At 38.6% G+C, this 27,850-nt stretch overlaps 1 protein-coding gene across 4 annotated transcripts in view; it reads right to left on the bottom strand.

Annotated features, from left to right (window-relative positions):
- LOC126333363 (tyrosine aminotransferase) overlaps positions 1 to 27,850 on the bottom strand; it is a 230,545-nt gene that overhangs the window by 11,102 nt on the left and 191,593 nt on the right. For all 4 annotated transcript variants that reach the window (XM_049996732.1, XM_049996733.1, XM_049996730.1 and 1 more), the window contains exons 8-10: positions 21,677 to 21,746; positions 6,732 to 6,860; positions 5,210 to 5,293 (exon numbers count right to left, since the gene is read on the bottom strand). In XM_049996732.1, coding sequence (XP_049852689.1) covers positions 5,210 to 5,293; positions 6,732 to 6,860; positions 21,677 to 21,746 — 283 coding nt within the window. The remainder of the gene's footprint in view (positions 1 to 5,209; positions 5,294 to 6,731; positions 6,861 to 21,676; positions 21,747 to 27,850) is intronic.

Raw genomic sequence — 27,850 nt, 5'->3', positions numbered from 1 at the left:
GTGCAACTGGATTCGTGATTTCCTGTCAGGAAGGTCGCAGTTTGTAGTAATAGATGGCAAATCATCGAGTAAAACTGAAGTGATATCAGGTGTTCCCCAGGGAAGCGTCCTGGGACCTCTACTGTTCCTGATCTATATAAATGACCTGGGTGAAAATCTGAGCAGTTCTCTTAGACTGTTTGCAGATGATGCTGTAATTTACCGTCTAGTAAGGTCATCCGAAGACCAGTATCAGCTGCAAAGAGATTTAGAGAAGATTGCTGTATGGTGTGTCAGGTGGCAGTTGACGCTAAATAACGAAAAGTGTGAGATGATCCACATGAGTTCCAAAAGAAATCCGTTGGAATTCGATTACTCGATAAATAGTACAATTCTCAAGGCTGTCAATTCAACTAAGTACCTGGGTGTTAAAATTACGAACAACTTCAGTTGGAAGGACCACATAGATAATATTGTCGGGAAGGTGAGCCAAAGGTTGCGTTTCATTGGCAGGACACTTAGCAGATGCAACAAGTCCACTAAAGAGACAGCTTACACTACACTCGTTCGTCCTCTGTTAGAATATTGCTGTGCGGTGTGGGATCCTTACCAGGTGGGATTGACGGAGGCCATCGAAAGGGTGCAAAAAAGGGCAGCTCGTTTTGTATTATCACGTTATAGGGGAGAGAGTGTGGCAGATATGATACACGAGTTGGGATGGAAGTCATTACAGCATAGACGTTTTTCGTCACGGTGAGACCTTTTTACGAAATTTCAGTGACCAACTTTCTCTTCCGACTGCGAAAATATTTTGTTGAGCCCAACCTACATAGGTAGGAATGATCATCAAAATAAAATAAGAGAAATCAGAGCTCGAACAGAAAGGTTTATGTGTTCGTTTTTCCCGCTCACTGTTCGGGAGTGGAATAGTAGAGAGATAGTATGATTGTGGTTCGATGAACCCTCTGCCAAGCACTTAAATGTGAATTGCAGAGTAGTCATGTAGATGTAGATGTAGATTTCCAAAAGTGTTCAAAACTATCACGCCTTCCATTCAATATGCAAATTAAGCCCTCATATATTTTTTTTTCCAGATCAGCAACACTTAGATGATGGCATTGAATTTTTTCATTGTCATTCTCGTCTGGGTTCACTGCATGACAATAAAGACATAAAAAGAAATAAGTCTTGAATTGTAACAGTGACTCAAGGTAGCCTGCACATTTGTAACCTGCCTCTTGTTTTGTCCTCTGCAGAAAATGTTTCAAAAAAACTGTTCAAAGTTTTTCAATATTCTCAAGATACTAGAAGCTCACATAGTCCATCAAGATGGGCAAAGGGGTCATAGACCAGCTTGGTCGTTGGGACTCTCACAGTATATGCTTCTAAAAAGCCCCTTCCATTTCTTGGATTCCCTTACAGTGTTTATTAAGTCCTTGGCTAAAGCCATAATATCCCTCATAGACATTTGATGGCAGACACTGTCTACAACTGACAAGTCTAAACTGTGAGCAGTGCAGTGCACGTAACGTGCTTTTGGTTGTGTATCCAAAACTAACTTTTCTAGTCCTTTGAACTGACCTCATATTCGAGGCACCATCATAGCACTGTCCTCTTAAGTTAGCCATTGACAAATCAAGACGAGCAAAGACATATTTTAAAATACTAAACAGAGTTTGTGCTACAGTGTCGGAGGTCTTGTATAAGTCAATAAAGTCTTTGTTGATGATAAAGGAATCATTGACAGTATGAATACAAAATGACACTTGTTCGTGAATCAAAGGATCACTTGGTTCGTCAACCATGATAGAAAAATGTTCAGTCTTCTTGATTGAAGCCAATACCTTTATCAACACAGACTTTCCTAGTAGTTCAATGATCTCATTTTGAATATTGTGGGACGTCCACTTATACCCCGAATGCCCTAACCAATCTTTAAACTCAGGTATGTCATTCTTTCGGAGTTCCAACAATTGAAAAAAATTTGAATTTACATCTTCGTGCTCTCTAACTGCTAATCCTTGTCATCATAGAAACTGCACAGTAGTAAAAATTGTCTCAAGAGCTAAACAGCATTTCTTCATATCACTGTCTAACTGTTCATTCAGTTGGGAGGCCATACTTCGGTTAGTGATAGAATTTAGTTCCAGAACACCTTCTTTATGTGTAAACATATTTTCATGAAGACAGAATTTTTCCAAATCCTTTTTCCAGTTAGAAAACCCTATGGAAGTAAATGCATCTTCTTTTTGTGAAGAAAATTGTAATAGATTTTTATCATTAGCCTCTTTGCAGGTTTTGCAAAAAACTTTTTCAGTAGATGCTTCATATTCTAGCCATGTATATTTGATCAACTAAGACTTCTGAAATGATCTTCCCTTACCAGATTGTCCAGGTTTCAGCTGTGAACGGTGCTTGCCTGAAGACAACAAAGCAATTGACGACACAATAACTGTTGGAGGTTGACTTGCAGTATCATCAATTTCCAAGTACGCTTTTAGTAACTAATTTATCTATTGCAAACTTAATTCACAACACACTAAGAGACTAAAGTAAATGAATAAAATATAATCATATAAAATAATCCACTAGACACTAAAGTCGAAACACTAAACACATCTGCAGCATCCACTGAATGAAACTATCCACACTGAATGACTGCAACAGCAGGGTGGACTTTATATAGCCGTGGCATTGTAATGTCTCAAAGCGTCAAGGCGACGTGAGGTGGAGGGTTCCAGGTGCTTCTGCTCCAGTCCTTTTGATATTGCTGCGGCCGCAGCGCTGGCCCACTGGTGCCAGACTTTACCCGAAGGTTCGTGCACCAGGACAAATTCTAGGTGTGCCCACAGCACCATAACACTATCATGATTCACACCACTATTTTTCAGTTAACCTGCTCAACTACCATAATAATTATTTGTTTTAACTCATTACTGAGTGTATTTTAAAAGGTAACTATCATCAAACAAGGAAAATAAAAAATCGCAAAATAATTTTGTGATTTTACAGAGCATAATATAACTGATAATTTTCTTAAATTAATGGGGGGGGGGGGGGTTTAGCTCTGCCCCCCTCCCCCCACCCCCACCCCCCGCAAAAAAAAACGAATTTTTGAGAGGGCTTGGGCCCCCTCATGTCCCAGGGAGCCTGTGCTTGTGGTGTTGTTTTTTGCACGTTTCTAATGTGAGTCGTGTACAAGGTGTATTTTGAAGAAGATTCCACACTGACACCTGTCTGTGCCATTCAATCTGCGTATTTGCTAGGTACAATGTTACATTTGCTTACAGTATGCTTGTGTGTTCCTTGAGTGCACTGTGACTTACTGGTCTGTTAGAGTTTGACAGTCAAAGCCACAGATCATGAGTGGACAATGGGATTTGCCAATGCAGGAAAAGCTGACATGCTCATGGTGTATGAAGAGTATAGCAAGAAAGCAGTTCATTCTTTTACAGTGTATGTGGCACAATATCCCAATATACATCAATCATCTCAGCAATTATTTAGGCCTATTGATTTTTTCAATCAGTTATGTCTGAGTGGTAGTGTAAAAGCTAGACAATATAACAAAAGCAAACAAGTGATGACGGATGAAGGAGAAAGTAATGTTCTTGCTGCTGTTGCGGTTGACCACACCCAAGCTCCTGCACAATCGTATGAGGAAATGGCTTGAGTCACACAAGTGCTCTATGCATTGTGCATCGACATAGGTTTCATCCCTATCACATCTCTCTCCATCAAGAGCTGCATTGAAACAATTATGAAAATAGTGTTAACTTCTGTACCTGTGCATTAAGACAGGATATTCCAGATGTATCATGTGTCTTGTTTAACGATGAAGCCACATTTACCAATCACTGCCAAAACCTGCACTACTGGCCTGTTTACAGTCACCATTGCCATCATCAGGTGGAACGTCAGTGTCCATGGAGTGTAAATGTGTGGTGTGGGAAAGTGAACCACTAGCTCATAGGCTCATTTTCCAAAGATGGAACACTGAACGTGCACAAGTATCGTGACCCCCTCCTAATTGACCATCTTCCATGGATGCTAGAAGACATTTCTCTACAGACTAGAAGGAACATGTGGTACCAACGTGACGGCTGTCCAGCCAATAGTGCATGAAGTACTACAGCATATTTTCATGAATTGTTTCCCTATTGTTGGACTGGATGCACAAGATCTGTACCTTAGCCAGCCCATTCCCTGTATTAGATGCCTGTGGATTTTTTTTCAATGAGGAAAGCTGAAATATGTTGTCTACAAGGACATACCAACTACACCTGTTGATATGCAAAATGTATTACTGCAGGCTGCTCGGACATATCTGCTGAAATGCTAGCATGTGTGCAGCAGCCGTTCGTTACCATACTGGAAGCATGTATTGCTGCTGCCAGTGGTCATCTTGAACACAACCTGTGATGGTCAATTGTCTTGTTACTGCTCAAAATCCTTATAACTAGTGGATGCACTTGTGTTGTTCTTTAGTGTGTGCTACCACAGGTATTGTACAAGTGTCAGTGTGGGAACTTTTCAAAATACTATATCTCATAAATGATTCGCACTAGAATTCCGCAACAAACACCACTGACATTCTAATTTACCTTACTTTTAATTTGTTGAAGTCAATAGATATTGTTCCATTTAAAAAGTGTGTTTGCACAAAAATACACTTTCTAAGTATTATTACAATCACCTGATTGGCCAACAATACAAGCCCCTGACTACCAATCCATTCTGTGAAAAACTTACATCAGCAGCACTTTCCATTTCTGCAGCATTTGTGGTCAAGTTTTAAGTGATCCATCCTGTATATGCTAAGTGTATTGCCCTGCAGTTGGGCTCAGTATTTGTCAACAATTTTTTTATGTGGCCATGTTATTGGAATAACTCTTTGGGAGACAAAGTTTCAGTATTTCTGGCTGAATCTGTGGCTGGATATATTTCTTTTATTTCACTCCTGATTCATTCATGAAACTAGCTAGTATATTAGAGTATTATTGTTGTAGTGGGTGACAAAATACTTCCCAACTCTAGTTCTGTTGGTTACAGTCATCAAACTCTGTGCTGTTTATTGTAATTTTTGATTTGTCCATTATATTAGAAAGAAGATGTGTAAACCAAGTGCACACTTCTTTCAAAAAACAAATACAACAACAATTTCCTCATGACAACGTATTTTACCATAATATGTCACTGACTTAAGTTGATACTAAATACTTATACATACCATCATATACATAGCACCCTGAGGCATTACTGGACGAAGGCCCTTCACTTCAGATAAAATGTCATACGCAAGATCAGCATTGTCCTGTTCAAAAACAGAAGAAAAGCATAAGAAAGATAGTGCAATGGGTGGAGCTCTTGATGAATAGCATAACAATATGGCAAGGGAAGGGAAGGAGAGCAATATGTATTGGTGTAAATGACATTGACTTTGGTGAAAGCTTGGCAGGATGAAGCCATCAGGAAACAAGAACAACAGTTGTTAGAAAGTGAGTGGTTCCCTTGAGGTGGACAAAAAACAGAAGAAAAGAATATAATATGTTGTTGCCATTTTCAGGTATGATTGGTAGGATTTGCCTTCTAGCAAGAACAGAATTATATGTTGGTCTCAACCTGAATGTGTTTAATGGCTCTTTAGCCATTATCACCTAACATTAATTTCTTTGTTCTTAGATTACATTTTGTATTTTCAGAAATTATTTATCCACTTCAACAGCTGTTTGTTATAGAATAAATGTGGAATGCTGTTTTTATTTTAGTGAACCAGCTTTGAGACTTTTTAGACGGGATATTAGTCATTTTTAGTAAATGCGTTGTTATACTTTTTGTCAGTTTTTTTCATCATGCCTATTCATGGTTCCAGCAGTTACTTGTTTGAAAACAGGATTTCCAGGCTCACTTTGGTACCACCGACTGCATTTGCAGAGATTATGCTATAGGATTTTGAGTAAAGGAGAAGGTTGCTTTTGTTATATGAGCATAATTTAATGTCGATTTATTCAGCAGTACGAAAAATAGAAAAAGTGAATGAAATTATTTTTTGTTTTATTTGGTTATGATTTATTTAATATTCATATTGATCTAGTGTTCATTTTTGCTTCATTGTCTTGTCTCCTCCACTTTTTGCTGTGATGGTTAGCATACCATCAAAATGACTGGACCAAGATAAGGTTGTCGAGACACAGACAAGTATCTGATTACCATGAGAAACTGAAGCAAGAGCACTGTGTGTTTTAAATAAAGATTCTGCTACTGAGTTAGTGATTCAAATGTGTAATCTTGAATCAGTATCCAACTGCTTTAAGTCATTTGCAAAAGTTACTCATTGTTCTTATTATTAAAGTTACTGATTGAGCTCAAGACTTGCTTTCCTAGGTTTACACACTTGTTTGGAATTTAAAATCCAAAAGTAATTTTCATTTGTACTGAGCTATTGATTACTCAAGACAATACTCACTATTCCATTTTCCCAGTGATTTGCAAATTTATGTTAACAGAAAACATGTAAGATCATAATTGGGAACTTCAAGTTCTGCAGGGAAAAAATAAAAAATAAAACCTGCAAGTTGGAAAATAGTAGATAAATGTCTCAGAATCCACTTCTGAGGTACACCACTGAAGTTTAATCTGGTCCTGTAGTGTCATGAACATTACAGAAAAGAGAATTATGAAAAATCAAAACAGGAGTATTACTTAATTATACCTTCATTCTTTTTGTAATAATATTTGCTGTGTCAACTCACCTGTAATACTTTTATAGTGTCTTCAAAGAATTTCTTTGGTGTGTTGCTGAGTATGGCAGGAATGGCTCCTTGTACCAATGTGTTACCACCAATAGTTCTCTGACTGAGGCTTAGAAGAGCCTTTCGGATCTGGTGAAAGAAACATGTTTCAGTAAGAGGCAAAATATGTTCAGGAAACTGGTGAAAGAATGTATGTCATGCTATTCTCAGCCACAAGTAGATTATGTGGTGAAAAGTTTCCAGACATTTGATAAATGTAAGAAGTGAAAATAACAGAATCTGGGACCTCCTCCTGCTATTGTAAGAGGGTGTGATCATAAGGAAAGGTTTTCCATTAACTTCTAATACTCTAACAGTGCATTTTGGTTTTGTTCTTGCTCCAAAATTGTAAATGGCCATTGCTGGGGATTAGAGTGGATTTATCTAGCACACAACAGATGCTAATGCTGAAGATGATTGATGAGATTCAGCTTTGAGGAGACATAAAAACCCACATTATTTTCAGAATGAATCTTTCTATCTGCAGTGTTGCTCTGAAACTTCCTGGTAAATTAAAAATATGTTCCATACTGGAACCTGAAGCCAGATCCTCACCTTTTTTGGGCAGTCTTCTTTCCAAATGAGCCATCCAAGTAACTGGACTCTAAGAGAAACTTCCTTGCAGATGTGAATCTGTGTGGATGGGCTGTGTGTCATGCTTGTATGGCTTAATGAGTAAAAGCATTGGCCACAAAAGACAAAGTTTTAGGTTCTAGACCCAGTCCAGCACATGACTGACTTTCCAAGATTTTCTTCAAACTACAGTGTAACAATTCTTGTATTGGGGACAGCAGTACAGGAAAGGTCTCTTTCCAAACTATTTCCACAGCATGGGAAGCATGCTGTGTGTGATATGTCTTCAGAATATCTGGATTTGTTCTGAAATCCTAAAACAGATCCACATTATTATGTAATGATGCCATCAAGCTTCACTGTTGCCACACAACTCAGGTAAGTACCATCAACCAGATCTCCATTAAGTGGAGCCACAGTGAGAGGTAAATTAAGACAGGCCATCCCCAAACATATTCAGAACAAGTAAATATACTGAGGTGCAGTTTTTTAGGAACTATAGCAAACAATGTGGTGAACTTTTTAATGAATGTAAGCAGTTTTTAGCATTTTTAGCTTTCAAATTGTGACACCAATTTTTTATGTTCTTATGGAACTATATAATTTTTTCTCATGACATTGGAAAGACCTTATGAAGAGAACTTCAACAGCATGGTCTGTATAAGTCATGACCAAATAGTAACAAGATAACAGAGTGCTAACACTATTCTACTATCAGGAACAGACATCTGCCCTGTTATGTCAACTATTAGCAGACATATGACTTAGATACAGTACAAGTGTTCGTTGTGACTATCATACCAGATGCTCAAAGTACTGACACTTAGTACTGATACATAATGTAAAGCCATTCCTGCAGACTATACAGCTCACTGAATTTCATCTGAACTTATCACAGGACAAGCCCATATTATACGGCATTTCATGTCTTCAGCAGTTGTTAGTGTTTCCTTGCAGACCTCTTGCTTTAATTTTCCCCACAATCCAGATGTGCCAGTTAAGCATGCATGCCATTTTGTGTTTCCCAAATGACCAATCCAACGATTTCCAAATATTCTGTGAAGGAATTTTGTCATTATCTGTGTGGAATGAGAAGGTTATTTGTCATTTTGGTTCCACATGAATTGCTTTAATTCCAGTCAGTTGTCTTCCAGTAACTACAGAAGCATTTGTGTTTTGTACTGTAGATCCATGTGTCTATTTAGAGTTTCATCAATAAAACAGGGACCAATGATGTCATTGCTGAAAAACTTGCACCATATGCCCACAGACTAACGTCACTGCATATTCAATTCTCTCTGTCAACATCTATTTTACTGTTCAGTAGGCCATTTTATGAAGATTTATTAGTAAAAAATGCTTTGTAATCAAGATCTTGCATAGAAAAACAGCATCCCTTTGCATTTTTTGTACATGTCATTAAGAGTCATTGTCATCAAGCAGTTGATGGAGCAAAATCTGGAAATGATAAATGCATTTGAATGTAGTATTTACAGAACAGTTCTTTGGCTGATCCCTCTTGCACATTCAAGCTGTCTCGTAGTGACATGTGAATTGTGTGTTACTGCTGCTACAATATTAGTTACTTGCATCTCGTCAGTTTCTTTTTCTTTTTCCTTTTTTTTTTTTTTTTTTTTTTTTTTTTTTGGCACATTTTATTCTTCACACACTGAGTTTCTTGAATTTTTTATAATGTTTGCAAAACAGATCATTAGGATGTGGCACAATCTGGATACTGTCCAGCATACAACTGTACAACTGCTGTAACAGTTCGGCAACATTCGCCATACACAAAAACCTTATCCAATTTTTTGACCATTGTATACATTGTGAAAGTCTGAATAGCTTCATAAGCAAGTACATCAGGGAAGATTTTTATGGGACTTCTACCCCTAAAGGCTGGACATTGGTTTTCAGTGCTTTTATACTGTTATTGTTTGATCAGCCTCCGCACATTATGGTGCTGAAGTCTTCATCGGAGGCTCTTTTCAATATAACACAAAAAATGTACTTCCAAAAAGTGTTGAAATTTAGTTGTATATGCTAGAAAATTTGTCACATTGGCTGCTGTAACTTAGATAAAGAGAAAGAGAAACTGTATACAGATACTGAATTAATAACTCAATATGTAAAAGGAGATGATAATCTAATAATCACTGGGGACTGGAACGTGGTAGTAGGGGGAGGAATACAAGAAAGAGTTATGAGAGAATATGGACATGATAGTTGGAATGAGAGAGGAGAAAGACAGACTGAGTTCTGCAATAAATTTCAGCTAATAGTAGCAAATATGCTGTTCAAAGGTCAGAGAGAAGGAGTTAAACTTCTAAAAGGCCTGAGATAGGGGAAGATTTCAGCTAAATTACATCATGGTCAGACAGAGTTTCTGAAATCAGATATTGGACTATAACACGTAGCCAGGAGCAGGTGTAGTCTCAGATCGTAGGCTGAAGTTTAAGACACTCTTCCAGAAACATCAGTGTGCTAAGAATTGTGATACTAAAGTACTGCTTAACAATGAGATGCATTTGAAGTTTTCTGAGGCTATAGATACTGCAATAATGGGGATCATAGTAGGCAGTTCAATTGAAGAGGAATGGGCATTTCTAAAAACAACAATATATACAAAAGTAAAAATTACCTCCAGTGAAATTAAAAGAAAGGGTATCAAAATTAAGAGTGTGGTCAGAATTTCGATATTAAGTACACAGGAGAGAGTGTAAGTTGGAAAGAGGATAATTAAAGGCCTCTATGAACGGAAAGAGATTTAAGAAATATCAGTCCAGTATAGGAGAAATGGGGGAATCCAGTATTAGAGTCAAAGCTGAACAGAGCTTTGGAAGACTTGCGATCAGATAAAGTAGAAGGGATAGATAACATTCGTTAAGTATTTTTGAGATCGTTGGAGGAAGTTGTAACCAAGTGACAATTCAACTAGTATGTAGAATCGATGAATCTGGAGACATACGATCAGATTTTCAGAAAAAATTTGTGCTCACAATCCTGAAGATAGCAAGGGAAGAGAAATGCGAGAATTATCACAAATCAGCTTAACAGCCGATGCATCTGAGTTAAAATGTATGTTAAGACATTCGGGTATTACTTCCATGGTACTAGAAGGAGCTGTAGAGAGTAAAAACTGTAGCATAATGACCATATATGGAAATATTAGTGTGACCCTGAGCAGGGTATTGCAGCAGCACTGACGATGGGCCAGTGCGGGGTGTTGTTACTGTAACAATTCAACAAGGCCAGTGCAATGGTGTGAGGCAGATTAGTTTGCTGAAACAGTGAACTCAGTGGTACTGCAGTGACTAGTGCAGCAAGGGGCAAGGCAGATTTCCAAATTGACAGTGCCAGTAGTGTTTCAAGATACATGCCTGATAGTGATGCATATGCACAAGAAGCGCACCAGTGGTGATTGTAAGCATTGGTCAATTTTGTAATAGAATTATTCTGAGTCTCTCAGCCCAACCAGGACAATGGGGTTGTGCCAGAGAGAATGCCATGTAGACCTGGCCAACAGAGGCCACCAGTCCAGTGGTTAGCGGTTCGGGGCCATGGCAGAGCAACATCTCTGTGCACTAAGTCTCTCCCTGGACGTAGTACCATAGTGTATTTAGCCACATCGGGTCATCTCCAGCTGCCTAAGCCATCTGCCACTGTCAGAAGGGCACCTCAGCGCTGTTGCCATACATCCCCCCCCCTTCCCCTTGATGTCATCGGACAATGCCAGGAACTGTAGCAGCCGCAGCAGCACCGAGTTTGCACACTGCTGGCATGGCATTCATGCACCTGGTTTACGTAATGGGACCACTGGCGTGATGTAATAGGGTGTCAGCAACAAGAGGTTGTAGGCAGCCAGCCCAGCAGAATTCAGCAGCCAGCCAGCCACTGACCCATTGTATAAAGCAGCATAGTTGTGTCAGTAAAAGAAATTATTACATTTGCAGCTGCCTTTCTCTGGAGCCACCTAGCCCCCCACCTCACTTCCACCACCTGTTTGCACCATTCTGGCTCATAGCCACACCAGTCCGCACCAGGGAGTACTATAGTTTGGTGATAGAAATTTGAGCATCATCTTTACACACTACAGCATCTGGACCATAACCTACAGTTTCAACATGGTGCAGTGTGTGATGAACTTTTTTGTTACATTTTGGAGGGCGTAATAGACATGCAAGTGAGGCATAACTGTCATTTTAGCTTGAAGGTCACCTTGTTTAGGTCAGAGGAGCTGATTGATTTACCTGAATTTAAAGGTAATGGTAGAGAGCAGTATTTGGTGACTGTGAGATGTACACAGTGTAACTTACTTGGGCATTCAGTGCCATGAACAGAGTCAGTGCCTTTAACCTGTTATGCATGCCATCGATATGGTCATATTGCAAGGCAGTGTAGAAAGTGTAGATGACTCATGACATGTCATAAAGACAAACTTGTAGTGACCTTTTGGAATTTTGTTGTTATATTATTATGTGTGATCGAGAGAGAGAAAGTCACGGTGACAGAGTTAGAGATGAAAGGTGTGTCAGAGTCAGAAGTAGTACAGATATTTTTAGGAGAGGTAGTGCAGCCAGCAGCAGAATATATGCAGCTACAAGGGCAGTTGCCAGATGAAGATGAACAGTTAGCAGTATTCCAGGTACTGTAGCATGAGGAGGATCCATCTGTCAAAGGACTGATTGTTCCCTTTTATGGAAAATCATCTGAGGATGTACGATTGTTCTTGGAGGACTGTAAAACATCAGCAGAGATGAGTGGTTGGACAGATAGCCAGTTGTTGCAGGTAGAAAAATTGCAACTAGTGGAAAAACAAAAACGTACATAGGTATACAGAAACATTCTTTGAAGCAGCAAGCTTTGAACAACTAGAAAAGGGCTTTTCCAAAGGTATAATAAACAGAATAATGCAAGGCATTTTCAGGAACAGTTGAGCACTATTTGAAGAGGCATGAGAAACCTAGAAAATAAGGAAATGTGATGAACAAATATACAAGTTAGGGCAGAGTGATGCAGTAAACACAGCTTTGTTGCAAGGATCTGAGCAAAGGGCTTTTTCTGAGGGGATTACTGTTGAACATGTCAAGGAGTGTGCGTACAGGGGCATCAAAGGGTCTGTATTCTGCTGTTAGGTTAGTGATGAAGTACAAGGAGTGGTGTTTTTAAGACAGGAGAATGTCACAGTCATCACCCATCGATGAGAACTGAAGGTGGTTTTCAATGCAGGAGAAGTGTGGAACTAGGTGAGAAGGTTGGAAAAACCATTTGACAAACTTTGGCATAGTGCCAAGAGTATGGGAATGCTCAAGGAAGCTTCAGGGGAGTGTGATAAACTGCAAAGATCTTATGAGCAACTACAATAACAAATGAGGCAGTAGTGGAAATTGTGCCATATACACAGTGAAGAGTGGTTGGTTACTGCAGGTAAAATTTTGAAAACAGTGTTTCGAATGTCACACAAGGATGATATTAAGGAATTAAACAAAATTATGGAAGCGGAAAAAAATTAGCAGAGTAAAGTAAGTTATCAGAAGAATGGTACGATACACAGGCAGTGAATCTGGAGAGTGAAATACTTAACAACAGACACTTGTTACAGAAATTAACTGGTAAAGTAATGGATTATGCTAGAAGGTCAGAGGATGTGATGTTTGCGAGTACTCCAAGCACATGAAGAAGTACTGGACTAGGGAATTGTAATGACAAGGCTGTTACAAGTGTTAGTGGATAGCATATGAGATGCACAAGTGGTAATGTCAAACTTGCAAGAATCCATACGTCATGTGTTGCATGGACAACTGAGTGCTAATCTTTTGTCACCTCAACAGTGCTAGTCAAGGTTACAGAAAGCATGGAATGAGCTACCACCTACCCTTCTACTACTACATAGTGTGAGTACAACTGCAAACTGAGCACAATTGTATATTCGAATTCAATTCACAGCTACAGGAAGTGCTATGCCATTTGTATGTACCCAATGAAGTGGGGGGGGGGGGGGGGTTTCTTGGGAAATTCATGCAGATGAAGATCCACAGAGTATTGTTAATTTCAGGAGCTGGTAGCGAATTTGCAGTAATGACAGTGGAGGAGATGCAACAATGCAAAGAGGGGAGAATACTGTGTGTTCAACCGGGACAATAAAAACCACTCGGAGCACATGCGCAGTAGAACTGTTCTCAGCACACCGAAGGGCCTAGAATGTTTGTAGGGTAGTGTGGAATGTAGAATGCATTTCCAGCAAGCAGGTTTTTATAGAATTTATTCCACTTATGTTGACTTGGTAATAGTGGCAAGTAGTTACAAGCAGGGTAAGTTCATGGAGGTGACAGATTGAATTAAAGTGGGTTATTGATAAATGAGACTACAAGTGATATAATGGGGCCACCCTCCCATCTAATAGCTATGATTATGGCGAATCAGACACGTGAACATCTCACAAACACAGTTGTATTGGCCAGATGAACCTTTGAAGTTATTGCCAGCACCAAATATAACGTTTCTAAATCAAACACTAGACCCTGACCTAATCCATTCCCTGGAATGCTTTACTGCAGCCTGATAATGGTGCATTTCAGCTGAGGAGTTAACACAGCACATTCAGCAGTTCAGAGAAGAAGAACAACGTATAACAGTGACGTTGCATATTGCAATACCAACTGCCACCATAGCTCTAAGTCTGCTGTAAGTAGATTTTATTTTTTTGAGCAACCGAGTCAGTCGTCAGCATAAACTACCAATAGCCCAGATTCCAGAAGACTGGATGCCTAAAACAAGAGAGAGTGAGAATGAAACCTTGTAGTGTGAATACAGAATAGATGTAAATTTAGGACTAAGAGGAAAGAAAGCAACAGGACAAGCCTCGAAGGATAAGTTGCCAGAAGCACAAAACAAATGTAAGAAGTAGACTCACAAGTGAAGCTGTAATAAGCAGCATACTAAAAAGATCATATTGCACATCTAATTAATATCAGCATGTTGCACTTGTTTAATTACAAAATGTCTCTGTATTCTTTATGAACATGTAGTTTGATATGAAACTGGTCTTAAGGCTGACCTGAGGGACCAGGGCTTTGTCAGGGGGCATAATGTAGTGTAACGTGGGCATATTAGTGTGAGCCTGAGCAGGGTATTGCGGCAGTGCTGACGGTGGGCAAGAGTGGGATGTTATCACTGTAATAATCCATCAAGGCCAACACAATAACACAATTTTGTGAGGCATGTTAACTTGCTGAAACAGTGATCTCGGTGGTACTGCACCAACGAGAGCAGCAAGAGGAATGGCAGATTTACCCACTGACACTGGCAGTAGTGTTTTATGATATGTGACTGGCAGTGGCACACATGCACAACAAGTGCAATGCTGCTGAGAGTAAGTATGGGCCATTTTTGTAACAGAGTTATTCTGAGTCTCGCAGCCCAACAAGGAATATGCAGGTAAACGCCATACGATGCTGCTTCTTCCAATCTTCCAATTATGGCAGACACTATGTCTGTAGTGTTGATTTAATGTGTCTGCATTTACCTGTCCTTGGGTGTTCAGCCAGGTGGCACCCCAGAGACTCTTTGCCTTATAGTTTTGGTTTGATTATGTCTGAAGAATATTTATTTGCTCTAACATCAAACACCAATAATGACAATATTTAAGTGTTCTGTTTAATCTTTCAAAAGTAGGGAAGTAGTTATGAAGTTAATTACAAATTTTTGTTTACATCTGTGTCTATATACCTACTTTGAAAATCGCTGTGAAGTGTATGGTAGAGAGTACTTAGCATTCTATCCAATGTTAGCATTCCTTCCTGTTCCAAACATGTATAGACCCTCTGTGCATGCTGTAATTAGTTAAATTTGTCTTTGTAGTCCTCATGTGGTTGTTACTTAGTACAATTATATTTCTACATTTGTCAGTAAAAGTGGTTCTTGAAACTTTGTAGGGAGGGTTTTGTGAGATTGTTGGCATTTGTGTTCAAGTGACTGGTAATTCAGGTTTTTCAGCCTTTCTGTGACACTCACCCATGAGTCAAACAAAACTGTGACAATCCATGCTGCCCCTTTTTTCTGTATATTTATTATCCCCTGTTAATCCTGTTTGGTATGGATCCCACACTCTTGATCAAAACTGGAAGATGGTGCACGCAGTTGTTATGTAAGCAGGCTCCTTTGTAGATGGACTGCATTTTACCAGTGTCCTACCATGGAACAAAAATACACATGATCCTAGTTTCCTGAATTATTAATTTCTTCTTTGGAGAGAAAAGAGAGGTAGGTCGGGGAAGGTTGAAATGAAAGGGCACATAACTCGGACACCTGTCTAACTTATGACTCAATTTATGTGGTTATTGATCATTCAATTCCATATAACTACAAACTGTTATACATAGGTATTTGTGAGAGTTGACTGATTCCAGTTGTGAGTCACTAATGTTATAGACATAAAATAATAATATATATTGTCCTCAACAAATACACACACTTTGAAATCGAATCAAGCTCTTCTGGGATATTTGTGCAGCCTTTTTCACACTAAACTTCATAATACATAGATAACTACATCACCTCTGGGGCATTTAACATATTACTTCTACATTTGTTGATGGCTCTTCATAGAAGATGGAATGCAGTGTCCTCACTACCAAGAAATCTTCAATCCTAACACAAATTTTGTTTGATACCTCCATATGAGCATACTTTTCTTAATAAACACTGATGTAGTACTGAGTCAAAAGTATTGGAGAAGTCAAGAAATAATGCATCTACATGATTGCCTTGATCCATGGCTTTTATGATGTCATGTCAGAAAAGCAGAAGTTGGGTACCTTATGTCTGACATTTTTGAGTCACAGCTCATTGGCATGGAGGATCTGTTGTCTTACCTTGTTCTCAAAACAGGTTGCCCATGTCATCCTGCTGTCTGAGTTGTGTGTCCTTCCATTTCAACCTTCTCCAGCCTACCTCTCTTTTCTCTCCAAGGAAGGAACTAATAATTCAGAAAACTGGGACAACGTGTATTTTTGTACCTGCCTATAGGCAGTACTGCGATCTTGTCTCCTGAAGGTAAGCAATGACCAGCAAGTCTGACTCACAATTTTCAATGTATTATGTAACACAGGAACATTCCCAACAAACCTAAAACAAACAATAGTAAAGCTGCTTCACAAAACTGATAATACACTAGGCACATAAAACTGTGTAGATCACTCCCACTATTAACTAGCTCTTGAGTCATGTGTGAAAAGTTATCAGTGTTTTTGTATAAAAGTAAATTAGTAGTTATTGTTCACTATGGTTACAGGAAAATAAATCTATTGAAACAGCTGTCTTATCTTTGAATTTTTGAAGCAAATTCCGAATGATACACAACAAGCTGAATGCACCTTTGGACTTTTTCTAAATTTATCTAAACCCTTTTATATAACCAGTTGTGATCTGCTGCTTGGAAAATTATACAAATATGGTATCAGTGAGGCTGCCTTCAACTAGTTTAAGTCATTCCTTTCTGGCATGCTACAGAGGATAGAAATATGTTATGAACTAAAAGTTTCTTCAGGATACAGGAAAGTTACTTATGGAGTAGCTTGAGGTTCTGTGTTAGGCTTTCTGCTACTCTTGATTTTTGTAACCGATTTACTGTACCACTTCTCAGCAGCAGAGCCAGAGTTGTTCATAGATAGAACTAGCATTTTTATTAAGGACTCAATTTACAGCAGATGCTAAATGTAGCAACAAAAGAAGGAGAAAGACGAGTTAGAGACAACTGCATGGTGTTAAGTGAGAAGGAAATTATGTGGATGAGCTTTAGAGACGTAAGAACAAAGGCAGGAAACAATGTAATCTCCTGTAGTTATGAGGCTACAAACATCTTAGAACTGTTATGTGCCATTAGAGAAGCAGTAACAGCGAAATGAGTTGGTCAGCAGAGCTCAGTGACTTCAAACATACACTAGCCCCTGGATGTCTCTCATGTAACAGACCCATCAAGAGCATTGCAGCTCTTATAAAGCTGCCCAAACCAACTGTTGAAGTGCTTGTGGAGTGGAAACATGAAGGAAGAACCACAGCTAAACCAAGACCAGGTAGACCTCATGTACTGACGGACAGGGCCATTGAGCATTGCAGAGGGCGGTTATAAAAAATTGCATGAAATAAGCAGAAGGACTCACTTTTGAATTCCAAAGTGCTACCAGTAGTCCAACTAGCACAATGATTGTGATTACAGAGTTATAAAGAATGGTGTACAGTGGTCGAGAAGCTCCTCACAAGCCACACGTTTGCTTTAGGTGATGTAAAGAACAACAACATAGAAAAGTGGATTACTGAAAATGAGTAATTTGGAGTGCTGCCACATGGCAATCCAGTGGAAAGGTTTCAGTTTGGTGACAGTGTGGAGAACATTGCCTGCTATTCCGACATGTGTGGTGCCAACAGTGATGTATGGAGGAAGTGGTGTAAAAGCATTGGGGTATTTTTTGTTGTTAGGGTGTGGTCCCCTTATTGTGGTTAAGAAAACACTAAATGTGGAAGGATGTGAACACATTTTACAGCATTGTGTACTGTGTACAGTAGAGGAACAGTTTGGAGACAATGATTGTTTCTATCAGCATGACAGTGCACCTGTGATAAAGCAGAATGTGTGCGCAGTGATTTGTGAACAAACATTTCTATAAAGGACTGACCTGCCAAGAATTCTGATCTGAACCCAATGGAACAGCTTTACCAAGAGTTAGAAAGTCGATTTCACTCCAAACTCCAATGTTCAATATAACCACCTTCTGTGGTTTTGGCTGTTGAGGGAGAATGGCATGCCATTGTTCCACAGACGTTCAGACACCTCACAGAAAGTGTCCCAGCTGATTTCAAGCTGATGTAGAGGTGGAGGATTGACACACGCCACATTAATGTCCACTAATAGGTGTCTGGATACATTTGATCAGATAGTGTGTACCTGTATAAAAGTTACCTGAACATTTCATTGTACAAAATGATCAAATGATGATGTTTGTGTTGTTGTTGTTATAAAATTTTAGTCATTATTTCTTACCACAGAAATAATATTTCTGTATACATTCAAGTGTACTCTGGGTTATTTCCAGCTTCTTCAGATGCACGCCTGGTAACTAAAGTGATTTTACAATGCTTCATACAAGATGTGGACCATTCTGAATAATACTAATCTCGTATTTCACTGTCTTTACTACATCTTGCCATTCTACAGAGTGCATTCCTTCAGGTAATATGTACTGATCCCAGGGCACCAATGGTGACAAGAATATTATAAGTTGTAACATTTCACATTTGACTGAGCTGTATGTTCAGTCCTTATATTCCATTCTCTTCTGAGCCCACTTTATCATTAAACAATGGAAAATCCAGGATGGAGTAATGACAATATTATGAAAAGGAAGATTGCTACTCACCATAAATCAGAGATGTTGAGTTTCCAATTGATCATTAATTTTCCCATCATATGAGTATGATGTATTGATTACAAGGCATGATCTTTTATCTAGTTGATGTACAGCACATCAGGCTTTTAGATGCAATCTTACATGTCTTTGTTGGTCATACAGGATAGCAATACATCTAGCTGTCATGACCATTTTAAATGTATGATCGTACCATTTTTTGGAGTAAATCTAATTGTAGCTCTTGAATCAATCATTCTTCACCAAGACAGAACAGCCTCACATTATGTTGTTTATGGTCTCAGAGTTTACACCACAAAGTCAGCATCTATTGTCTTGCCTGATTTTCATTATAACTTTTTCTGAGTTCTTTCTCCTCAAGGCCAGCTGTTACATTAGAACTTCTGCCTCTATTTTCATTGTTCCTCTTTCAAGCTACGGATGTTTCTGATCTTTGTCAACATTTAAGTTCTCTAGGTCAATGGGTACTGACCATCCAGACATTTCAATCTCCAGGTTTGCTTTAGCTTATTCTGAGTTTCCATTTTGATGTTACTTTGTGGAAGTGAGTGAATATCATACCTCCTGTGAGAACTTTCTTGCAGTCTTCTTAGCCTGGGCAATAATTTGTCTGTTTCTGTTTGCCACATCGAACTGTATTATTTTATTCATTAGTGAGTCTTTCACATACTGTGTTACATACCAGCCAAATACAATATGCTGCCTGTATTTGTCTCTGATCTCACTCTCCTTTTTACATGTTATATGAATAGTCTGTTGAACTACTCTGGGTTGAACTACACCATGCATGGTAAGAAACTTCCATGTTTACAATCTGCCGATAATGTGTCTTTTTGAGTTTATTCTACCAGAGTAGAGCTAATTCAGACACAGGAACTGCCAGTGATTTTATAGCCATAATTTTGTTCTTGGATTTAAGTTTGGTTCTGAACACCAATTTTTCCCTCCTGCAGTGCTTTTGGAGAACTATTTTATTCACTTAGAAATAGAGGTGGAAAAAAATATACCAGAAAAAATGTATATTATCTCACACTGTCTGTGAAAGCCTATGCAATTACTTTTCTTCACTGTTTCTTTTGGAAATTCATTACAGCATTTTTATCTATACCAAGGTACCTTTAAGGCCTTGCAGGTTCTAGATTTTTAATCTGGTATCTTCACCTAAATGAATGTGCTTTGCCTTCACAAGTTTCCCTCTAACCACACTTAGTTTCACAAATTTGTCAGTTCCAAACTGCATGCAAATGTCACCACTAAATGCTTTAACAACACTTATACTCTGATTAAAATTGCTACTTACATTTCAGTGAGTTGAGTGGTAGGGGCCAACCACTGTCCAATCATAGTTCTTTCTCAAGTGCCACATGCTTCTTATGTTAATCAAGTTGGTTTGCATGGCCATCCTCTATAGCAAGCATAGAAATATTTGTTTTGATGGTTTTATTTACAAAACAAAAAAATGTTCCTAATCTTGGCTGATCTTGTAGGTACATGCAGTGCCTTGTAAAGTGTGACTGGCTGGGTGCTGGCAACACTGCCCCCACCATTGCAATCTGTCAATCACAAACTAATTTTAATCAGACTATAACTTTTCATTTAGGATTTTGTCATTTCTTGCAAATAGGTTCAAGTGATTCCTGTAAAAAGGTGTCTAGTTATTTTCGGATTTCTGTGGAGCTTATAACTGAAAGACCGTCTGTCTAGTTGTCTGGGAAGAGGAATTAGGTAAATGAAAAATAAGGGCATAGACAAAGAATCATCTTGAAAAATTCATTTTTATGTTTATAATCTGTGACCATAAGTGCAGTGCATTGTTTATATACAGCCTGGTTTTCCAGTGTTCCAAAATTCCCTGCCACATACTTGCAGAACTCTTAACAGTTTTGGGTGCACTTTAAAGTGTTCAAGGCATTTCAGTATTCATTCATGTGTTACACTATCAGATGCCTTTTCATAATCTATCTGTGCAACATTTACATTTCATCTGTCTTGATTGTCACTATTTAGTATGACTTTATTGAAAGATAATATCTCTTTACACCCAGTTGACTTCTTATGAGAGTCTTCGTATTCAACTGGTAGAAGATCACATTTCTCTATATGTTTATAAATTTTATAATCGATAGCTGCTTTAAACAGTTTGTACATCTTGGGCAGACAGGTAATAGGTCTGTAATTCATAGCTAACCTTATGTCACCAATTTTGTGCAGCAGGTACTTTACACCAGAGGTCTGGTACACAGGGAGCTCTTCATGCTTGTTCAAAACACGATATATTGCTGCAGTTAAGTGTGAATAAACTAAAATAAGTTTTTTACCCCAAAAGCTCAGTGTTTTATCAATTCCATGAGAGTTCCAGTTTGCAAATTTTTAATTTGTTTGCTACTTATCTGCATCAATGGCCTTACCTATGATGTCACAGTAGCCGGCCGGGGTGGCCGAGCGATTCTAGGCGCTACAGTCTGGAACAACGCGACCACTATGGTCGCAGGTTCGAATCCTGCCTTGGGCATGGATGTGTGTGATGTCCTTAGGTTAGTTAGGTTTAAGTAGTTATAAGTTCTAGGGGACTGATGACCTCAGAAGTTAAGTCCCATAGTGCTCAGAGCCATTTGAACCATTTGTCACAGCCAAAGGGAGACTGCTAACTGCACTTTGTTCTTTATTTAACTATTGAGCATCTTTGTTGAAGCCCAAATATTAAATGTGGCTATCAACTGTGTTTAAAAATGTTGACCAGAGCACTGAAGTCATGGACAAACATTTCAAGTTTACGAGCAAAAATGTTGCTATAACACTGCAACTGAGTTAAAGAAAAGGGAAAGAAACAAATGATGTACAACACACATTCCTCCAAAAATTCTTAAATAAGAAACTACTGTATTTATTTTTATATGGGCATGTCCTTACCTCCTTATCAAATAAACCATTTCGATCATGGATGATAATCCACCCCATTCTCCAGCCAGGCACCAGAAACCTGAAAAAAACCTAAATTATTTCAGAAATGGTTAGGTATGAGGCACATCCATAAATCAAGTTTCCCTGTAGTTGTGAACAGAGACAAAAGACAATTTGATTGAAAAATTTTTTGGAACAGATACAGGAAGTGTTGAACTAATTTTCAACATGTTCACTACTGAGAATCAGACATTTATCATACTGTGGGATCAACTTTTGTATTTCTTTGTCATAGAAGTCTATTGGGTGGGAGTGGAACAAATGTGTGATGCCATCTCTTCCTCTCTGTCAAACTGAAAATGCTGCTTGACTGGGCAGGAATTTTTTAAGGTTGCACAACAGATGGATGTGCAGAAGCTCTATTGTCTGTTGAATGTGTGGCCAAATTTGATCTTGCAGCAAGGCAACACTGGCACTAAACATCCCCTGCTGCTCGTTGTGACTGGCCTGTCATAATTCCTTTATTGTCTTCAGTGATGCTCAGATTCTACTGCCCCACCTTTGGTCAGGATTTCAACGAGGAGGACTCCGCATCTGACACAGATCACAGCACTTCCTGTGCCAACACAACCTGCTTGAATTTCATCTTGCAGGAAGAGACACTTTAACACCACTGCATTGGTTTCTTGGGTATTCTCTACAAAACATATCTCATCACATGTTATGATCCGATCCAGAAACTCGTCGTCGTCAACACGGTGCTGCCATAGAAAATTCAGAGCTGCCCTTATGCACTTTGCTTTGTGTTCTAGAGTCAATTGCTTTGGCATCCACCTGCACACAATTCCCAGAACAACAGGGGCTGTGTGACAATCTTGCTTGCTCATAATATTAGGCCCAAAGGCCTGGCACAGCTGATGATGAATTTCAATTGGTGCTATGTTCTGTGTATTCAAAAATTTTAGCACCAACCACATTTAACACATGTCAGGAGCTAGAATATGGGCTTCCACTTGCAGCTGCTGTTATGAAGCTAATGTGAGACCTGAGGAAGTTTTGTTAGTGCATATGCCATGCAACGTCATTACCCTATCATGTACATGCAGTCACTTTGCATTACAGGTGGTTTGCTAACTGTGGGACAGGTGGGAAACTTGTTTTGAAGACACATCTCATATATGTACATATGTTTATAGAATTAACAATATACAGGGTATCTCAGACTTTTAAGGTCAGATTTATGAGTATGCAAATGGTAGAGGACCTCAAACTAAATATTTTAAAATAAAGAATTGACAGAAATGTGTGTTAAACTTTTATTTCTTTTCTGTACATGAACACTATAATGGGTGGAACAGATTTCATTGGTTAATGACATGAGCAGTACAAAAGTTGACACTGTAGGTTATCACTGTATATTGCACTGACTCAGATGAACTCTAGCCATGAAACTATTTGGATCATTTGTTGACACTTGTTATCTATAATAGGAATTTCACTACTGCTCCATATACTCTCAACACAGTGGCCATAAAGGTGTGTATTTAGAAGATAAGGTGACAAATGCTCATAAATGGTATTTCTATCTTTTGATCCAGCACTTGCTCCACAAATTCTATTGTACAAACTTTGGGCACCTCTCAGTGGGCAATGAACTGTAAGTTTCTATTCATTGTCAGTTTTTTTTCCTGTTTGCCTGTTGTCTGCCCATTCCTCTATATATTAGTGTTGGTTTCTAGTCACTGCATCCTCTTACACTGCCCTTGGATTGCTTATGTGCAAGCTCCTGTGGTAAGCATATAATGTACCAGTTTCAACAACAAGTTATGAACTGTAAACCACAGCAAACTCCATCACACCCGCATAATACACAACTGTGTATTGCTTTGCAAAGCAGTGTCACCAAACTCAGTGCAGAAGACAGTCATTCATTATGACAAGTAAAGCAGTTCTAAATGTATTCATCACATTACATAGAATAAGGAAAGGCAATGACTCATCTATAGTGGATCAATGAATGAAGCACAGAAATGCATAAATGAAAGCAGCATTTTCACTAACTTTCAGGCACTAGCTCTTTTTCTAGCATTAGCACTATTTCTAGAAAAAGAGCCAGTACTCAAAAGTTAGTGTGAATGCTATTTTATGGTGTGTATTTCTGTGCCCCACGCATTGATCCAGAGTGGGTACTGTTGCTCCTGTTTGACATGTTTCACGGGCATTCTGGTCAGAGCGGCCAGAGGTAGTGGTCATGTGTGTCTGTGAGATGTGCTTGCTTGTGTGAATGTGTATGTGTTTTTCCTTTTCCAAAGAAGGCTTTTGCTGAAAGATTAGTGTGTAACAGTCTTTTCATCGAGCCTGTCTGCAACACAGTGTGTCATCTTTGCAGTGAGTAGTAATCTATTCTTTACATAATTGTTGATATTCCAAATGGGACTTTCCAATGTTTGATGTGTATAATTTCTACTGTAAGAATTTTAGACACCTTACATATAGCATAGTACTCCCAATGCAAAATGTCTCGATAAAAGTAAGTTCAGTGTACAAAAAATTTCAAGATTACAAGAGTCAGAAAACAAGCTCTTATTTGCTCACCAAAACAGACACAACAGAAAAAGCACTGATTTATGCTCAAATAGACAAAATTCCTTGAATTTTTAAATTTGGCATTTTAAGCAGTCCCTTCCATCTTTTTACTTTTCATTGTTTTCCCCACTGTCTCTCATTTTTTAGATATTTTTCAGGCTTCATTTGCACTATGCAGTCTCTTTCAATTTCTTTTCTAATCTGTCTCCCAGTGATTGCCTGCAGTTCATTATTAAAATTCTTCAATTGTAATACTGTATTTTTTTCTTTCCTGATTCATCTTTGAGATCCAATGATTTTCTTTCCCTCTTTCTTTAGCTTGTGCTACTTATGGCATAATTGTTCCTCCCAAGAAAGAAACTGCTTAAAAAATTCTGAAACTTTGAAGAGTCCTATGCATCACAGTATAATCTGTGCGAAGCTAATGGTACAGTCTGAAAGAACATAGACAGGTATACCTTTAAGTAATGCAGTACCTGGAGAGAAATTGAAGTCAAGTTGGAAAATGGAAACATTTTCACTGATGTTGGGGAAATGTACCACATTTCCTCAACACCTGACAAATAAATTATAATGTCCTCCTCATATTAGTGCCCCGCCTTCCCACTCATATATTAGCAGGATGTCAAAGAGTTCAGGTGTTGATGAGTATTATGACAGCCACATTCATTAGATACTAAGATAACACTTAATTATGACTCTGGCCCATGAATCTCATGATGTACCATCACAGACCCACAAAGTGAAACATTATTTTAACTATCTCTGCCCAACTGTCTGCTACTCATATTTACTTGTGCACTGAATCCTGTAGTTTCTGGTGTTCATCAAAACCATGAAATTCTTGGGGCTTGATAGAAAACTGTTTTGGACTTCCATGTACCCTACCTGATGGAACACTGCCCATTTTCTGTATGTCCTGTGGATTCTAAGTGACACCACATGGGGAATAGACCAGACAGTCCATCATTTACATTGATCCTTAGTTTGATAAATGTTGGACTATGGGCGTATAGTGTATTGATTTGCACGAACATCCATCTTACATTGCCTTAAAATGGTTCTCATTATTTGCTATCCATATGACAACTGGTATCTGTGTTTAAGTGCTAAACAATTGCTTTCATTCCAGTACAATTTTCTCCACTGTGGGTACATTTGTCAATTGTACCCTTTATGTCCATCCACCCAAGTTATGCTGTATTTTTGATAACTCCCTTGACTGCCAATATGAGACAAGTTCTGGTTCTTCATTGTTTCCCAGAGTTTGCTTTCATGGGTGAGGGACGCCTCTCCGCCCCCTCCCCCCTCCTCCGCCTCCTCCTCCTCCTCCTCCTCCTCCTCCTCCTCCTCCTCCTCCCCCCTCCCCATCCTCTTTGGTTTTATGCAGAGTTCACTATTAATTTTGGACTTACTTTGCTTCTGAATAACACTACTCTGGCTTCAGTCATTCACTCAACATTTCTACAGCTTCACACACAGCTTGGTGACAACATCTTCACATCTTCATTTATACCAATGACTCTAAGGATGAGTGTGATACAGGATGTGTTTTTATTGTTGGTAACGGTATTTTAGATATTATCCTTTAGACTAGTGCTTGGCTTGCAGAGCTTTTTGACCTTTCTCAGGAACTCTGTACATCTTGCAAAACAGATTCTTTAAATATGTTGTATGGTTCACTTCCCTCAGTGCTTTCTAGAGCTGTTGTGTGCTGTACACATACCACCCTTTCATACACCAGATCTGAGATTGCCTTCACTTGGTTGTTGGAGCTGGTGCCAACATGTTTGTATATGTTCCACAGGACATGATGGTGTATTGGAAAATGAAGCTGCTGATGCTACTGCTTAGGCTACAGTTCTACTACCCAGGTCATTTTACTGTTTTGTTGCCTCAGATATATGTGTGAAAATTCTATTGCTTTGGCACAAAAATTGGCCATCTCCCTGTGGAAACAAACTGAGGGAGATTTAACCCTTCCTCACAACTTGAGTGACTTTCTATTCTCCATCTCATTTTGAGGGGACAATTTGGGCTAGACTACATACTGGGCACTGGCTTTTCAGCCATCTTCATCTGTTCAGCAGCAACAATGTACTATGTCACTCTCACTGTAACAAACCACTGATAGTGTGCCATTTTCTAACCCAAAGCCAGTTTTTAATCATTAAGCCTTAATGTATCTTTGTTATCTGAGGTTCTAATAGATGCAGTACACACAGTGAATGCATTCTACCCTTTACTTGCTGTAGCAACATGGAGAAGGATATTTAATTTTCAACTGTGGGTCCTGGCTGTCTTAGAAACTTTTACCAAGCAGCCTCTTAAAAAGGGGTAGTTTCTTCTAATTGTTCCTTTCACCTCTCCTCTACATTCATTGCTTTTTAACTAGTTCAACAGAACTTTTTCCATTAATATAATTGTTGTGCAATAACCCACATGTATGTATATATGTGAATCATACGGATATTCTAAAAGTCACTGCAAAGTGAATTTCAGAGGGTAGTTGCACTTGGTACCTGATTGTTCCTTTTGTGTTGACAGATAGAATTTGGGGCACAAATCAACTGCATACTATGGAATACAATGTGACTGAATTAACATTGTTTCCACATAACGCAAAGCCTCACTGAATATTTACAGTAAATGGAAATATAAATCTTTGTCACAATTATTGTGGTCATTTTTCTTTAAACATAATTTATTTATCTTGTTTGGAGAGAATTTAGAAAATACTCCATTTTTTTTATGCTCTCACATGAGCTGAACTTTCCAGTTTACAGCATCTTTCATATCTAGTTTATTTCTGTATTTTCTCCATATTGCTAAAATTCTACATTATTCAAGCAGTTGATACTTAATTATTTTGTGTTTTATGTCCTTGATGGGTGGACAGTGGCAGTTTCACTTTTATGCACGATTAACTTAATGTGCTCTTAGGTCACATTGATGCTATTACAGAAGAGAGTAACAGATCACAGGATGTGTGTCAGCAGTGGTTGAAGTCAATTTCAGCCAAAAGTGTGCAACTAAAATAAGTAATGTTTAACAGTGATCGTCAGGTGCTTTAACCCTGTATAAAGTGCCATTCTGAGAGCAGTGCTGATTTGTGAAACTAGAGCAGCTATTTATTCTTAAAATAGTGTATTACTGGACTCAGAAATCTCAATATGCTCTGACTTAGTCCTCCCACCACCAAAAAATCATTAACAATACCGAGAAAAAGATTTTTGAGATGTCAGTCTCAAAATTCACTATGCACAAGGTGAACTATCATTATCACAACCATTGGCAGTCACAATGGGCATGTGTGATTGCTACCTGACATGGCTACATATGGTGTTATGCTATTTGCAACATTCCACATTCTGTGATTATAAGTGAAATTCACATAGTGTTGCATATTTTACAGAATGGAACTGTCCTTATATATGGTGTTAAGAGAAGGAGGGTCACTGGGTACAGGTCCTGATTATGTCCATCACTGTTGAACAATGTACTGAGGATGTTATATTGAAAGTTATTGTAGCATTCCTATGATGTTGTTCTAGGGTAGTCTTCTGCAGCCCTTTATCACTTAGACTGCACATGAGG

This window comes from Schistocerca gregaria, chromosome 2 (assembly GCF_023897955.1).
Source record: "Schistocerca gregaria isolate iqSchGreg1 chromosome 2, iqSchGreg1.2, whole genome shotgun sequence".
NCBI lineage: Eukaryota > Metazoa > Arthropoda > Insecta > Orthoptera > Acrididae > Schistocerca > Schistocerca gregaria.
Note: the sequence above shows the minus strand (reverse complement) of the source record. Positions and strands in the feature narration are given on the sequence as shown.